Source organism: Mesoplodon mirus (assembly GCF_964341445.2).
Source record: "Mesoplodon mirus genome assembly, chromosome: X".
NCBI classification, from domain to species: Eukaryota; Metazoa; Chordata; class Mammalia; order Artiodactyla; family Ziphiidae; genus Mesoplodon; species Mesoplodon mirus.
In genome coordinates, this window is record NC_138981.1 from 73,817,824 (window position 1) to 73,836,099 (window position 18,276).

Consider the following 18,276-nt stretch of genomic DNA (forward strand, 5'->3'; position numbering starts at 1 on the left):
GTATTCACATGTTTTTATTGTGAAAATCCAAACTCTTGAGACAAAAATACTTATAGTGCACTCTTCACCAGAAAAGACCTAAAAAGATATAAACACTGTTTCCATTAGTCCAATATAAAAAGAAAAACTATCAGAAGCAGCCATAGACATAATATATATTCGGCCTAAATCCCTATACTGTAGCCTTATAATTCGCCAGTGAAAAGGCTTCAGATATTAACTGTTTTCATCTGAACTAATGGATTATATTTTCTCCACAAATCTCCCAGTAGAACAACAGAAAAGTGTTTTTGCTTATTCCTATGGTTGGCATTGTGAAATTTGGTTGAAATTCCCTAAATCTCTCACAAGCTGTCTTAGGTGTGCTATGCATGTGAATCGTCTAATTTTTTCATATCTTACTTCGGTTATTAGAAACTTTCCTGTTGTGCAGAATCAATTTTTATTAAAAAAATAGCAGCAGCTATTGTTGATGACTGGTAAAAAGCATTGCCTTCATGGGTAATGATTTATTATGAAGTAGTGACAATTTGCTGTGGCAGTAGTGACAGTATACTATGGTAGTAAACTTGGTATTTCAGTAATTGAGTAGAAAATTGAACTTTTATTAACACATAAAAAGATAATACATCAGAATTGTATTATTAATTATAATACATAAATAATATAAATATAAATAATTATATTATTAATTATAATCCTTTTTGTTACCATCATGGAACATTATGTGAATCAACACTGAAGTTCCACTTAAAAGTAATTTTCATTTATTTTCTTTTAGTCGTTTGTATTTTAAATCAACCCCCACACACACCAAACTGAATAAAATAAAAGGGCATAAATTAGTATATTGAATGGTCATAGGTAATTAAAACCATAAGGGATATGTAAACAGTCAGTAATAGATTCCGAAGTAATTTTTGGTTGTAAAATATGGTGTTTGACACATGTGTTAGTACTACCAATAGCTTATTATAGCCAAAGAAGCCATTATAAGCTTGTAAACTATATATATTAAATAAACTATTTTATTCTGACTCCTCCATTTGGATTCAGAAGTGACGAAATATTATCCTTACCTTGCCTCCCAGATTTGAGAATCATCTGGACTACTTATTTTAATTTGAGTTGCAATCACTGATTCTATGCTATAAATGATAGATACAGAAATATAATATGAATGATGCCAATTAAAATTTTTATACAAGCAGTTTTTACCATTGTTCAACATTTCTTTAACAGGTACCACTACAATCGAAAAATATGACCTCAGGACCAACAGCTGGCTACATATTGGCACCATGAGTGGCCGTAGGCTTCAGTTTGGAGTTGCTGTTATTGATAATAAGCTCTACGTCGTGGGAGGAAGAGATGGTTTAAAAACTTTGAATACTGTGGAATGTTTTAATCCAGTTGGCAAAATCTGGACGGTGATGCCTCCCATGTCAACACACAGGCATGGCTTAGGTAAGAGCTTAATGTTACATAGTTTCTAAAGAATGTACCGTTAGTAGAGCTTTTTAAAAATTAAATTAAGCTGGAATACACTAACTAATATGTATAAAATAGATAACTAATGAGAACCTGCTGTATAGCACAGGGAACTCTGCTGTAGAGTAGAAACTAACACAACGTTGTAAAACAACTATACCCCAATTAAAAATAAATAATAAAGGTCATCCATCTGAAAAAAATTAATTAAAATTAAATTAAGCTGCACATCACTGATATTTAGCCAAACGCTTAGTGAAAATGTTTCCAAAATGCTGAAAAGCTTAAGCAAATGATAAAAGACTGTGAAAGTTTTTTCTTGTTTCAGATGTCATACTTGTTGTAATCCTATCTCCATTCTACCAGTATTTTAAAGGGGTCCCACTTCAGGAAGGATAAAAACTTTTAGAAGGAATACATTGTTGAAGAGCACGAAACTACAACAGAGAGTTTTTTTTTTTTTTTTGTAAACTTAATTTAGAGAAAGAACACTTGATAATGGAGAGACATTGTTTCTTTATTTCATTGTTTCAAGGGACTAGTTTCTAGTGTCCCTTCACATAAGAAGCAAATCTATATTTAGGCAAAAGCTTTAGGATACAGTTTGAAGGCAGAAATATTTAGAAAAAACACTTTGGTTGAGAGTAGCTCTAAATTATACTTAATCCAGAGGTTCCAAAAATGTTTAAGAAGGAATGGAGACTTCTGGAACAGTGGGGAACTTTGATTTTCCTGTGCATTTTTCAAGGTATATCTTTCTTCGTGCTAGACGTCATACGATTCAATAACATAGAGTTTCTTAAAAAAAAAAGCCGAATAATTGCATTGTTCTTTAAGAACTGACTTTTACACAGATTAAGCATGCCATATTCAGGACTGGTATTATTTGCCCCAAAATATCTAATAAATTATCTATATCAAATGATAGACTATGTAATTATTCAGCTCAGTTCTGTCAGTGTGATTTTTAGAAAACATATCTTACAGAGAAATCAGAGCAAATTGTTAAATTCTAATTGATATTACTAAAGCGATAGGAGAGGTGATGAGGGTATAACTCTGAGAGGCGGATTGAGATGGTGAAGAAGGTAAGGTGGGGAGGAACAAGATACGTGAATTCACAGAGCAGATGAGAAACAGAAAGGGGCTATTTATAGTATCTACTGGAACAAATTTCTAACTAAACCTCAAAAATCCCTGTCTACTGAGTTATCTCATGGGAATCATTTTTTTATCCCTATAATAAAAATCAGGGATTAGAAAGACTTATCACAGTTAGCCTACAATTCTAAGATTTATCTAAGATTCAATATCATACCTCATTTATCACTTACATTCGAAAAATAACATTGAAATTATGCCAGAAAAGAAATCAGCTTCCCTTTTCTATTAATCCTGAGAAAAGGTGTGTCCCACTACTTCCTTTGACTTCAGCATTACAACCATGATACCCTAACTATGCCTGAAAATTTCCTAGGGTTAAAAGACTATATTTACTTTTATATCAAGATCAGTAAATTATTCATTAAATGATTATTTACAAAACCATTTAAGAGATACAAACAAATTTTTAAGCAGTCAGTTCCTTAAAAAATGAAAAAAAAAAGCATCCATTGTGTGTGGCCTACCTAGGTGAGCTCTCATGCTATTTTTACACTTTAGGCGTAGCCACACTTGAAGGACCAATGTACGCTGTTGGTGGTCATGATGGATGGAGTTATCTAAACACTGTAGAAAGATGGGACCCTGAGGGACGTCAGTGGAATTATGTGGCCAGTATGTCAACACCTAGAAGCACCGTTGGTGTTGTCGCATTAAACAACAAGTGAGTAAACCCAAGCATTCATGTTTTTGCTCCCATTTCATGTGGTACAGCACTTCAGTGATGTGATCCACCAGTCAATAAGCATTCCCAGTGACCAGGACATCCTAGTTATTGATAGTAGAAGGCCTTTGTTGTAACTCTCCCTTCATTATGATGGAAAATACTTGTCTAAAATGAATATTTAATTAAATATTCTGTAGTCCTTTGCTACTCCAGTCTGGTCCTGAGATCAGTAGCATCAGCATTACCTGAGATCTATTTAGAAAAGCTGAATCTTAGCCCCAACCTAGACCCCCTGAATCAGGATAGACATTTTAACAAGATCCTCAAGTGAGTTGTGTGTACATTAAATTTGAGAAGCAAACCAGTTCCAATCTTACCCTCAATAAACTACCATTTTTTTACATTATAACTTATTCTTGACTTATCAAAATTTTGGTAAGTCTTTGTAATAGACCAAGTCTTTTTGTTCTTTACCATTCACTCTCCTGAGCATTTTAGAACTACAACTAGTACCATCTTTCTGAATCTTTCCTTCTTCCTGATCGTTTGCCTATAAGAGAAGCTAATATATTGAAACCCAATGATGTTAGAGGTTTCTACGAGCTTGAATTGTTCTTCTTGCAGGTAATTATGTACTTTCTGACAAGGAACCTTTGGAAATAATGACCAGCATATAGGAGAGACTTGAATGATGAAAAATTCAGACACCAGGATGGGTCAGTGGCAGGAGACAGCCTTGTGTGTCTGTACTGACTATGCATATACATAAAGCCAATATCTAATCACATAATTGGGTTCTGTAGAAATTTCAATACAATTTCAATTAAAATTCAATTTCAATTCAACACCTTGTGAAAGGAGTAGGAAATGTCTATAGTTAAGAGGAGACCCAGACTTACAGTGTCTTAGAGCTTAAAATTCTCCTAAATCTGATTATCTCTTGCCTAACCTGAATGATATCAGATGACTCAGTAGCAATCTCCTACCTATTACAGAAGAAGCTGAAATCATAGAATCTGACTAATTTAATTTTATCTTTCTGACTTGCTATTGTTCACAATTGAGCATGAAGGGTAATTATAGACATATAGTTTAATAAATGGTTATCTTCTTTATTGATACAGGATTAAATTTAAATTAGATTAAAAATACTGCTCATCAAAAGAATTGGCATTTAAAATTTATGAGAGAAATGTCATAGCCAATATATCTTTCTAGGAAAAAAAATCCGGTTTCTAGGTTTTATTCTATTCTCTTAGTTACTTATTAAATTAATATCTTCTTAGTTACATTTTTTTACACTAAATAAAATAGTTAATAGAAAACAACAGGGATTCTAATGCTAAGCAATTAAACCTAGCTAAAATTGTATGGTTGCCATAGTTGGGTTTTGGAAGCATCTTACCTTTCTTTAAAAATGTTTAGATTTATTGAGGTTTAACTGACAAATACTACCAACAATTTTGATATCTCCCTTCTTTCTCTGTACTTCATTTCCAATGGGATCCTTTAATCTATTATATTATGTCACAGTAACTTTCAAAAAAATGATGAAACAGAGGTTTAGGGTAAGGTAGACCTTAAAAAATGCCTTTAGGTAACTATCCATTCACAAATTCAGGCCATTCACTGTAAAATACTAAGGGAGTAGAATACACAGTTCAATGCTTTGCACAAGGTTCTGTCACTTTCATTCTATGCACAAATTTACACACACACACACACACACACACACACACACTTCTGTCTTTTTTCTAGGCTATATGCTATTGGTGGACGTGATGGAAGTTCCTGCCTCAAATCTATGGAATACTTTGACCCACATACTAACAAATGGAGTCTGTGTGCTCCAATGTCCAAAAGACGTGGAGGTGTGGGAGTTGCAACATACAATGGATTCGTATATGTTGTTGGGGGTCATGATGCCCCTGCTTCTAACCATTGCTCCAGACTTTCTGACTGTGTGGAACGGTAAAATATTCCTTTTTATTCATGTATTTATTTGGTTATGTGTTTTATTCAGAAATGAGAAGGATTTTTAAGTAGTCTTCCAAATAAGTATTAATTCTTACAGAGGTATAATCCTCTGTAAAGTTGTACACTTACTCCTAGGCTTGAAATATTGTGAAGAAATCCTCCTTATGCGTTCCAGATTCATCATAAGAAACGTATAAAAAGAATGTATTATTTTATCATTTGATAGTCACCCTATAAAATGAGACAAAAGAAATGAAAGAATAAATAAATTTTATTACAAGCTATATCATTCAACTATTCACCAGCTCAAATCAAAATAACTTTACTGTTTTGAAAACAAAATCAATCCTCAAAGGATGAAGGCTTATCACTACAAAATAAACTTAAAGAATTCCCAAAGAGAAGTGTTAGTAATGTTCTGAACAATGACTGTATTGCATTAAGTATTTAATTTCCAAAGGTAACTTCTTTGAATGGAAGACATTCATCTGTACAAACAAAGTGCACTGTGTTTTTAAAATGTCAGTCATATTACTTTGTTGTTTTACTATTCATATTCCCTTTCAAGATAGAAAAATATATATCTATATGCACAAACATAACAGTTGATAATATTAACCACATTCCAGTGACAAATTTACTGTCAGTCAGGTTATCAGAATTCAGAAGACAGAGATCAATATGAATGGAGTCCTCAAGGGAAATTCATGAACTAGATAGAATTTGTACTTTGTAGGAATAAAAAGAATGGAGGGAATTTCAGGTCTAGGAAAAAGCACAGCCAAAACGTGAATATAAAGGAGAAATCTTCATAGATATTAGCAGAGACTTTAGGTTGAAACAATTTGGAAGAACAATTCAAAAACACAATTAAGCACCAGATTTTTTGATAGCCTGAAATGTCAAGGTGGAAACTTTTGGATTTCATCTTGTAGGCAAAAGGATAATTAAATTTGAAGAAATGGAATATCACAAAGAAAATAATTTGGGGGAAATTGATTTAACAGTGATATGTAGGATATAATGTAAGGAAAAAAGACTAAAGGAAAGAATACGAATATTATATTTCTTCTGAAAAGCATAATTGATGATGCTAATACTTCATTTCTTATAAGGAATAATTGATTTATGATAGACTTTTTCTTTTCTTTTCTGTTTTTTAAAGTTTAATCATAAGTGACGAGCTCCCTGCTACTCAGTGTATATCTGGAATACTTTTCCTGAGATTGGATCTTAAGAGATGCAAACAAATTTTATTTTAACATTATGCAAAACATAAAACAGTTCAATTACTGTCTCAATATATAATATATTATAGTCAAATATATGTGACACTGAGATTATCCATATCAGTTTTCCCCAAAGTTAGGAAAGTAGTAGTTGATCACCTCTTCATTATGCTAGATATTTTTAGTGTGGCAAAATATACATCACATAAAATTTACACTTTTAACCATTTTTAACTGCACAACTCAGTGGCATTAAATACATTTACATTGGTGTGAAAACATTACCAACATCCATCTCCAGAAATATTTTTCATTTCCTCAAGCAGAAACTCCATCCTTATTAAAAAAAATAAATTCCCATTCTCCCCTCACCTCAGTCACTGGCAGCCACCATTTTACTTTCAATTTCTATGAATTTCATAATTCTAGGTACCTCATAAAAGTGGAATAATAAATAATCCTTTGGTGTCTGGCTTATTTTATTTAGCCTAGCAATAATTATTCAAGGCTCATCCATGTTATAGCATTTATCCAAGCTTCCTTTCCTTTTAAAGCTGAAAAAATATTATATTATATGTGCATACAACATCATTTTCTTTATCCATTCATTTGTCAATGCACAAATGTGTTGCTCCACCTTTTGTCTACCGTGAATAATGCTGCTAGGATATAGGTGTACAAATATCTGGTTGAGCCTTTGCTTTCAATTCTTTCGGGTATATACACAGAAGTAGAGTTGCTTTATCATATGGCAATTCTATTTTTAAATGTTTTATTTTTAACATCTTTATTGGAGTATAACCATTTTGCAATGGTGTGTTAGTTCCTGCTGTATAACAAAGTGAATCAGCTATATGTATACATATATCCCCATACCCCTTCCCTCTTTCATCTCCCTCCCACGATCCCTAGATCCCTCCAGGGGGTCACAAAACACCAAGCTGATCTCCCAGTGCTATGTAGCTCCTTGCCACTAGCTATTTTACATTTGGTAGTGTATATATGTCCATGCCACACTCTCACTGTATCTCAGCTTACTCTTCCACCCCCATGTCCTCAATTTTATTCTCTACATCTGCATCTTTATTCCTGTCCTGTCCCTAGGTTCTTCAGAACCATATTGTTTTTAGATTCTATGTATATGTGTTAGCATATGGTATTTGTTTTTCTCTTTATGACTTACTTCACTCTGTATGACAGACTCTAGGTCCATCCACCTCACTACAAATAACTCAGTTTCATTTCTTTTTATGGCTGAGTAATATTCCATTGTATATGTGTACCACATTTTCTTCATCCATTCATCTGTTGGTGGACACTTAGGTTGCTTCCATCTCCTGGCTATTGTAAATAGTGCTGCAATGAACATTGTGATACATGACCCTTTTAATTATGGATTTCTTAGGGTATATGCCCAGTAGTGGGATTGCTTGGTTATATGGTAGTTCTATTTTTAGATTTGTAAGGAATATTCATATTGTTCTCCGTAGTGACTTTATCAATTTACATTCCCACCAACAGTGCAAGAGGGTACCCTTTTCTCCACACCCTCTCCAGCATTTATTGCTTGTAGATTTTTTGATGATGGCCATTCTGACTGGTGTGAGGTGATAACTCATTACAGTTTTGATTTGCACTTCTCTAATGATCAGTGATGTTGAGCATCCTTTCATGTGTTTGTGGGCAATCTGTATCACTTCTTTGGAGAAATGTCTATTTGGGTCTTCTACCCATTTTTGGATTAGGTTATTTTTTTTTTGACATTGAGTTGCATGAGCTGTTTGTATATTTTGGAAATTAATCTTTTGTCAGTTGCTTCATTTCCAAATATTTTCTCCCATTCAGAGGGTTGTCTTTTCATCTGATTTATGGTTTCCTTTGCTGTGCAAAAGCTTTTAAGTTTCATTAGATCCCATTTGCTTTTTTTCTTTTTATTTCCATTTATCTAAGAGGTGGGTCAAAAATGATCTTGTTGTGATTTATGTCATAGAGTGCTCTGCCTATGTTTTCCTCTAAGAGTTTTATAGTGTCTGGCGTATAAACATTTAGGTCTTTGATCCATTTTGTGTTTACTATTGTGTATGGTGTTAGGGAGTGTTCTAATTTCATTCTTTTATGAGTAGCTGTCCAATTTTCCCAGCAACAATTATTGAAGAGGCTGTCTTTTCTCCTTTGTATATTCTTGCCTCTTTTATCAAAGATACAGTGTCCATATGTGTGTAGGTTTATCTCTGGGCTTTCTATCCTGTTCCATTGATCTATATTTCTGTTTTTGTGCCAGTACCATATTCTCTTGATTATTGTAACTTTGTAGTGTAGTCTAAAGTCAGGGAGCCTGAGTATACAGCTCCATTTGTCTTTCTCAAGATTGCTTTGGCTATTTGGGAACTTTTGTGTTTCCATACAAATTGTAAAAATTTTTGTTCTACTTCTGTGAAAAATGCCATTGGTGGCTGGATAGGGATTGCATTGAATCTGTAGATTGCTTTGGGAGTAGAATCATTTTCACGGTATTGATTCTTCCAATCCAAAAACATGTTATGTCTCTCCATCTGTCTGTATCATCTTTAATTTCTTTCAGTAGTCTCTTATAGTTTTCTGCATACAGGTCTTTTGTCTCCTTAGGTAGGTTTATTGCTAGGTATTTTATTCTTTTTGTTGCAATGGTAAATGGGAGTGTTTCTTTAAATTCTCTTTCAGAGTGTTCATCATTAGTGTATAGGGATGCAAAAAAAATTCTGTGCATAAATTTTGTATCCTGTTACTTTACCAAATTCATTAATTAGCTCTAATAGTTTTGTGGTAGCATCTTTAGGATTTTCTATATATAGTATCATGTCATCTGCAAACAGTGACAGTTTTACTTCTTCTTTTCACATTTGGATTCTTTCTATTTCTTTTTCTTCTCTGATTGTTGTGGCTAAAACTTTGAAAACTATGTTGAATAATAATGGTGAGAGTGGGCAACCTTGTCTTCTTTCAGATCTTTGTGGAAATATTTTCTGGTTTTCACCATTGAGAATGATGTTGGCTGTGGGTTTGTCATATATAACCTTTATTATGTTGGGGTAAGTTCCCTCTATGGCTACTTTCTGGAGATTTTTATCATGAATGGGTGTTGAATTTTGTCAAAAACTTTTTCTGCATCTATTGAGATGACCATATGGTTTTTATCCTTCAATTTGTTAATATGGGTATCACATTGATTGATTTGTGTATATTGAAGAATTCTTGCATTCCTGGGGTAAACCACACTTAATCATGGTGTATGACCTTTTTAATGTGTTGTTGGATTCTGTTTGCTCGTACTTTGTTGATGATTTTTGCATCTATGTCCATCAGTGATATTGGCCTGTAAATTCCTTTTTTTGTGAAATCTTTTTCTGGTTTTGGTATCAGGATAATGGTGGCTTCATAGAATGAGTTTGGGAGTGTTCTTCCCCCTGCTATATTTTGGAAGAGTTTGAGAAGGATAGGTGTTAGCTCTTCCCTAAATATTTGATAGAATTCGTCTGTGAAGCCATCTGGTACTGGGCTTTTGTTTGTTTGAAGATTTTTATTCAGAGTTTCCATTTCAGTGCTTGTAATTGATTTGTTTATATTTTCTATTTCTTCCTGGTTCAGTTTCGGAAAGTTGTGCTTTTCAAAAATTTGTCCATTTCTTCCAGCTTGTCCATTTTATTGGCATATAGTTGCGTGTAGTGACCTCTCTTTATCCTTTGTATTTCTCCAGTGTCAGTTGTTACTTCTCCTTTTTCATTTCTGATTCTGTTGATTTGAGTCTTCTCCCTTATTTTCTTGATGAGTCTGGCTAATGGTTTTTCAATTTTATTTATCTTCTCAAAGAATCAGCTTTTAATCTTATTAAACTTTGCTATTGTTTCTTTCATTTCATTTTCATTTGTTTCTGTTCTGATTTGTATGATTTCTCTCCTTCTGCTAAGTTTGGGTTTTCTTTGTTCTTTATCTAATTGCTTAGGTGTATGGTTAGGTTGTTTTTTGCGATTTTTTTTTTGTTTGTTAATGTAGGATTTTATTGCGATAAACTTCCATCTTAGAACAGCTTTTGCTGTGTCCTGTAGGTTTGTGGTCATTGTGTTTTCATTGTCATTTGTTTCTAGGTAGCTTTAAATTTCCTCTTTGATTTCTTCAGTGATCTCTTGATTATTTATCAGTGTATTATTTAGTCTCCATGTGTTTGCCTTTTTAATTTTTTTTTTCCTGTAATTGATATCTATTCTTATAGTGTTGTGGTCAGAAAAGATGCCTGATAAGATTTAAATGTTCTTAAATTTACCAAGGCTTAATTTGTGACCTAAGATATGATCTATCCTGGGGAATGTTTCATGAGCACTTGAAAAGAAAGTGTATTCTGTTGGTTTTGTATGGAATGTCCTATAAATATCAATTAAGTCCACCTTATTTAATGTGTCATTTAAAGTGTTTCCTTATTATTTCCTTTTTGTATTATCTGTCCATTGGTGCAAGTGGGGTGTTAAAATCCTGTACTGTAATTGTGTTACTGTTCATTTCCCCTTTTATGGCTATTAACTTTGGGCTTATGTATTGAGGTGTTCCTATGTTTGGTGCATTTTTACAATTGTTATACCTTCTTCTTGGATTGATCCCTTGATCATTATTTAGTGGCCTTCTTTGTCTCTTGTAGCAGTCTTTATTTTAAAGTCTATTTTGTTGGATATAAGAATTCCTACTCCAGCTTTTTTTTTTTTGCTTTCCATTTGCATGGAATAACTTTTTCCATCTCCTCTCATTCAGTCTGTATGTGTTCCTAGGTCTGAAGTGGGTCTCTTGTAGACAGCATATATACGGGTCTGGTTTTTGTATCCCTTTAGCCAGTCTGTCTTTTAGTATGAGTATTTAATCCATTTACATTTAAGGTAATTATTGATATGTATGTTCCTATTACCATTTTCTTAATTGTTTTGGGTTTGTTATTGTAGGTATTTTCCTTCTCTTGTGTTTCCTACCTAGATAATTTCCTTTAGCATTTGTTGTAAAGCTGGTTTGGTGATGCTGAATTCTCTTTGCTTTAGCTTATCTGTAAAGTTTTAATTTTTCCATTGAATCTGAATGAGATCCTTGCTGGGTAGAGAAATATTGGTTGTAGTTTTTTTTTTTTTCTTCCTTTCATCACTTTGAATATATCCTGCCACTCCTTTCTGGCTTGCAGAGTTTCTGCTGATGTTCAGCTGTTAACCTTATGGGTAATCCCTTGTATGTTATTTGTTGATTTTTCCTTGCTGTTTTTAATATTTTTTGTATTTAATTTTTGATAGTTAGATTAATATGTGTCTTGGCGTGTTTCTCCTTGGATTTTTCCTATATGGGTCTCTCTAACCTTCCTGGACTTTATTAACTATTTCCTTTCCCATATAAGGGAAGATTTCAACTATAATCTCTTCAAATATTTTCTCATTCCCTTTCTTTGTCTCTTCTTCTTCTGGGACCCCTAGACTTTGAATATTGGTGTGTTTAATTTTGTCCCAGCAGTCTCTGTGACGTCCTCAATTATTTTCATTCTTTTTTCTTTATTCTGCTCTGTGATAGTTATTTTCACTCTTTTAACTTCCAGTCACTTTTACTTTCTTCTGCCTCAGTTATTCTCCTTCTAGTGAATTTTTAATTTCATTTATTGTGTGATTTCTCATTTTTTGTTTGCTCTTTAGTTCTTCTATGTCCTTGTTAAATGTTTCTTGTGTTTTCTCCATTCTATTTCCAAGATTTTGCATCATCTTTACTATCATTACTCTGAATTCTTTTTCAGGTAGACTGCCTATTTCTTCTTCATTTGTTTGGTCTAGTGGGTTTTTATCTTGCTCCTTCATCTGTTGTGTGTTTTTCTGTCTTCTCATTTTGCTTATCTTACTGTGTTTGGGGTCTCCTTTTCTCTGGCTGCAGGTTCATAGTTCTCATTGTTTTTGGTGTCTGCCCACTATGGGTAAGGTTGGTTCTGTGGCTTGTGTTGACTTCCTGCTGGTTGGGGCTGGTGCTTGTTTTCTGGTGGGCCAGCCTGGACCTTGTCTTTCTGGTGGGCAGGGCTGTGTCTGGTGGTGTGTTTTGTGGTATCTGTGAAATTAGTATGATTTTAGGCAGACTTTCTGCAAATGGGTGGTGTTGTGTTCCTGTCTTGCTAGTTGTTTGGCATGGTGTGTCTAGCACTGGAGCTTACTGGTCGTTGACTGGAGCTGGGTCTTAGTGTTGAGATGGAGATCTCTGGGAGAGCTTTCGCCATTTGATATTACATGCGGTCAAGAGGTTTCTGGTGGACCAATGTCCTGAACTCGGCTCTCCCACCTCAGACTCTCAGGCCTGACACCTGGCCAGAGCACCAAGACCCTGTCAGCCACACGACTCAGAAGAACATGTAGAAAAAAAAGAAAGAAAGAAAAATAAATAAAGTTATTAAAATAAAAAAAATAAAATAAAAATAATAAAAACAGTTTAATAGAAAAATATGAGAGTAACCAAACCAATCAACCGATCCACCAATGATTACAAGCACTAAAAATTATACCAATATAAACATGAAATCACAAACTAGTCAGTCCCATACAGCAAACCCAAAGTCAAAAGTTGCTCCCAAAGTCCACTGCCTCAATTTTGAGATGATTCACGTTTTATTCAGGTATCCCACAGATGCAGGGTACATCAATTTGATTGTGGAGATATAATCTGCTACTACTGAGGCTGCACAGAGAAATTTCCCTTTCACTTTTTTGTTTGCACAGCTGCTGGTGTTCAGCTTTGGATTTTGTCCCACCTCTGCATGTAAGTCGCCCTTGGTCATGTTTTTCACGAAGACAGGAGGGAGTTAAAGGGAGCAGCTGATTAGGGGACTCTGACTCACTCAGGCAGGGGGAACAAGGGGTACGGAATGCAAGGTGAGCCTGCAGTGGCAAAGGCCAGCAAGATATTGCAACAGACTGGGGCATGCCATGTGTTCTCCTGGGGAAGTTGTCCCTGGATCATGGGACTTTGGCAGTGGTGGGCTGCACAGGCTCCTGGGAGGGGAGGTGTGGATAGTGACCTATGCTTGCACACTGGCTTGTTGGCTGCAGCAGAAATCTTAGAACTTCATGTCTGTCTCTGCTGTCAATGTTGATAGCCGTAGCTCATGCCTGTCTCTGAAGCTTGTTTAGGCAGTGTTCTGAATCTCCTCTCCCCGTGCACCCCAGAAAAATTGTCTCCTGAATCTTAGGCATTTCCAGACTTTTTCCCAGACTCCTTCCCAGCTAGCTCTGGCGCACTAGCCCCCTTCAGGCTGTGTTCATGCATCAAACCCCAGTCATTTTCCTGGGATCTGACCTCCGAATCCTGAGTCTCATCTCCCAGTCCCCACCCGCCCCAGCAAGTGAGCAGACAAGCCTCTCAGGCTGCTGAGTGCTGGTCAGCACTGATCCTCTGTGCAGAAAACTCTCTGCTTTGCCCTTTGCACACTTTTTGCTGTGCTTTCCTCTGTGGCTCGGATGCTTCCCCCCCCAACCCACACCCCATTTCCACCAGTGAAGGGGCTTCCTAGTGTGTGAAAACTTTTCCTCCTTCCCTCTTCCCTCTCAGAGGTGCATGTCGCATCCATATTCTTTTTTTTTTCAGACATAATATACTTTTATTTTTATTTATTTATTTATTTTTTACATCTTTATTGGAGTATAATAGCTTTACAATGGTGTGTTAGTTTCTGCTTTATAACAAAGTGAATCAGTTATATGTATACATATGTTCCCATAACTCTTCCCTCTTGTGTCTCCGTCCCTCCCACCCTCCCTATCCCACCCCTATAGGTAGTCAGAAAGCACCAGGCTGATCTCCCTGTGCTATGTGGCTGCTTCCCACTAACTATTTATTTTACATTTGGTAGTATATATATGTCCATGCTACTCTCTCGCTTTGTCACAACTTACCTTTCCCCCTCCCCATATCCTCAAGTCCATTCTCTAGTAGGTCTGTGTCTTTATTCCTATCTTACCCCTAGTCTCTTCATGACATTTTTTTCTTAAATTCCATATATATGTGTTAGCATATGGTATTTGTCTTTCTCTTTCTGACTTACTTCACTCTGTATGACAGACTCTAGGTCCATCCACCTCATTACAAATAGCTCAATTCATTTCTGTTTATGGCTGAGTAATATTCCATTGTATAAATGTGCCACATCTTCTTTATCCATTCATCCAATGATGGACACTTAGGTTGTTTCCATCTCTGGGCATATTCTTTTGTCTCTTTTTTTTCTTTTTTCTTTTGCCCTACCCAGGTATGTGGGGAGTTTCTTGCCTTTTGTGAAGTTGGAGGCTTTCTGCCAGTGTTCAGTAGGTGTTCTGTAGAAGTTGTTCCACATGTAGGTGTATTTTTGATGTATTTGTGGAGAGGAAGGTGATCTTTATGTCTTACTCCTCTGCCATCTTGAAGGTCCCCCCATTTTTAAATGTTTGTTGGACCACCATACTGTTTTCCATTGCAGCTGCACCATTTTCTATTCCCAAAAACAAAGCAGAAGGATTCCGAGTTCTGTACATCTTCACCAACATTGTTTTCATTTGTTTTTCATGGCTATCGCAATGGATTTGAAGTGGTACCATTTTGTGGTTGCAATTTGAGTTTCTCTAATGATTATATATGTTGCGCATCTTAACAGGTGCTATTGGCCATTTGTATATCTTCTTTATAGAATGGTATATTCCAGTCCTTTGCCCATCTTTTAATCAGGTTGTTTTTCTTTTTGCTGTTGAATTATAGGAATTCTTCATATATTCTCTATATTAACCCCTTGTCAGATATGTGATTTGCAAATTGTTTCTTTCACTGCATCGGTTGCTTTTTCATTCTGATGATAGCACCCTATGATATGCAAATTTTTTATATTAAATCCTATTTATTTTTTTTCATAATTTGTACTTTTAGAGTCATATCTAAAAGATCATTGCCAAATCCAATGTTATAAATAATTTCCCCTATGTATTGGTATAAGAGTTTTACTGTTTTAGGTCTTATGTTCAGGCCTTTGATCTGTTTGAGTAATTTTTTTTTATATATGGAGTAGGGTAATGATCCAACTTCATTATTGTATATATGTATATCCCGTTTTCCCATCAGCATTTGAAGCAGTTGGAACAATAGTCCTTTCCCCATTCAGTCGTCTTGGCCCCAATGTCAAAAATTATTTGAACATGTATGTGAGGGTTTATTTCTGGGCTCTGTATTCTATTTCATTGATAATTACATGTGTTATCATGCCAGTACCACACTCTTTATTACTGTAGCTTTCTAGTAAGTTTTGTAATCAAGAAGTGTGATATCTCAATCTTTGTTCATCTTTTTTCAAAATTATTTTGGCTACTCTGGGTACCTGAGATTCCATATGGGTTATAATGGATATTTCTATTCCTGCAAAAAAGGTTACTGGGGTTTTGATAGATGTTGCATTGAATCTGTAGATCACTTGGGTGATACTGACATTTTAACAACACTGAGTCTTCTAATCCAGGAACATGAGGTACCTTTCCACTTATTGGTGTCTTCTTTAATTTCTTCCTTTCTAGTGTGGATGCATTTTATTTCTCTTCCAACTCTAACTAGTAGTTCAGCATTATGTTGAATAGAAGTAGTGAAAATTCTCATTATTGTCTTGTTTTTGATCTTAGAGAGAAAGCATTCAGTCTTTCCCCATTGAATATGATAGATCTGGGTTTTCCACATATGGCTGTTATTATGTTGAGTTAGTTTCATTCTATTCCTGATTTGGATAGGGTTTTTATCATTAAAGGGTGATGAATTTTGTCACATAATTTTTCTGCATCAGTTGAGATAATCATGGGTTTTTTCCCCCTTCATTCTGTCAGTGTAGTGTGTTGCATTGATTGATTTTCATATGATAACCCGTTGTTGCATTCCAGGAATAAATCCCACATTATTATGATGAATAATCATACTAATAATGCTGGTGAATTCAATTTGCTAGTTTGTGTTGAAATTTTTTGCATCAGTATTTATTAGGAATATTGGTATGTAGTTTTCTTATAGTGTCTGGCTTTGGTATCAGTGCAATGCTGGCCTTATAGAATAAGTGCAACCTCTTCTCTAACTTTTTGGAAGATTTTGAGAAAAATTGGTGTTAATTCTTTTCTAAATCTAAAGTAAAATTCACCAATAAAGCCATCTGCACCTAGGCTTTTCTTTTTTGGGAGATTTTTGAATAGAGTTGATCCGTGAACAACATGGGTTTGAACTGCACATGTCTACTTAGATGTGGATTTTTTTTTCAATAAATATGTACTACAGTACTGTACAATCCTTGGTTAGTTAAATCCAAAAATGTGGAACCATGGATATGGAGGGATGACAGTAAAGCTATACACGAATTTTTGACTGTACAGGGAGTTGGTGCCCCTAACACTCACATTGTTTGAGGATGAACTGTACTTTGTTGGGAGATTTTTGATCTCCTTACCATTAGAAGTCTATTCAGATTTTCCATTTAATCTTGAAAATAGAAATTTTCTATTGGTTCAATCTTGATAGGTTGTGTGTTTCTAGAAAAATATCCATTTCATGATGGTTAATCAAATTGTTAGTGAACAATTCTTAATAGTACTTTTATAATACTTCCTTTCTGTAAAATCAGTACTACTTGCTGCCTCTTTAATTTGATTTTATGTGAGTTTTGTCTTTTTATCTTACTAAATCTAGCTAAAGGTTTATGAATTTTGATGTTTTGCAGAACCAACTCTTAATTTCATTGATTTTCTCTATTGTTTTGCTATTCTCTATATTATTTATCTATGATCTAATCTCTATTATTTCCTACCATATACTAGCTATGAGTTTAGTTACTCTTCTTTTTCTAGTTTCTTAAGGTGTAAAGTTAGGGGTTTGCTTTTTTTTTTTTAGTATTTTGATTTTTTTGTACATCTTTATTGGAGTATAATTGCTTTACAATGGTGTGTTATTTTCTGCTTTATAACAAAGAGAATCAGTTATACATACATATACATATATATATATATATGTCCCATATCTCCTTCCTCTTGTGTCTCCCTCCCTCCAACACTCCCTATCCCACCCCTCTAGGTGGTCACAAAGCACAGAGCTGATCTCCCTGTGCTATGCGGCTGATTCTCACTAGCTATCTATTTTACGTTTGGTAGTGTATATATGTCCATGCCACTCTCTCACTTTGTCACACCTTTCCCTTCCCCCTCACCATATCCTCCAGTCCATTCTCTAATAGGTCTGTGACTTTATTCTCATCTTACCCCTAGGTTCTTCATGACATTTTTTTAACTTAGATTCCATATTTATGTGTTAGAATACAGTATTTGTCCTTCCCTTTCTGACTTACTTCACTCTGTATGACAGACTCTACGTCGATCCACCTCACTACAAATAACTCAATTTCATTTCTTTTTATGGCTGAGTAATATTCAATTGTATATATATGCCACATCTTCTTTATCCATTCATTCAATGATTGGCACTTAGGTTGTTTCCATCTCCTAGATATTGTAAATAGAGCTGCAATGAACATTTTGGTACAAGACTATTTTGAATTATGGTTTTCTGAGGGTATATGCCCAGTAGTGGGATTGCTGGGTCATATGGTAGTTCTATTTGTAGTGTTTTAAAAAACCTCCATACTGTTCTCCATAGTGGTTGTACCAATTCACATTCCCATGAGCAATGCAAGAGTGTTCCCTTTTCTCCACACCCTCTCCAGCATTTATTGTTTCTGGA

General features: G+C 34.8%; 1 protein-coding gene across 3 annotated transcripts in view; it reads left to right on the plus strand.

Annotated features, from left to right (window-relative positions):
* KLHL4 (kelch like family member 4) overlaps positions 1–18,276 on the plus strand; it is a 121,852-nt gene that overhangs the window by 87,907 nt on the left and 15,669 nt on the right. For all 3 annotated transcript variants that reach the window (XM_082609652.1, XM_082609653.1, XM_082609654.1), the window contains exons 7-9: positions 1,243–1,467; positions 3,154–3,316; positions 5,078–5,290. In XM_082609652.1, coding sequence (XP_082465778.1) covers positions 1,243–1,467; positions 3,154–3,316; positions 5,078–5,290 — 601 coding nt within the window. The remainder of the gene's footprint in view (positions 1–1,242; positions 1,468–3,153; positions 3,317–5,077; positions 5,291–18,276) is intronic.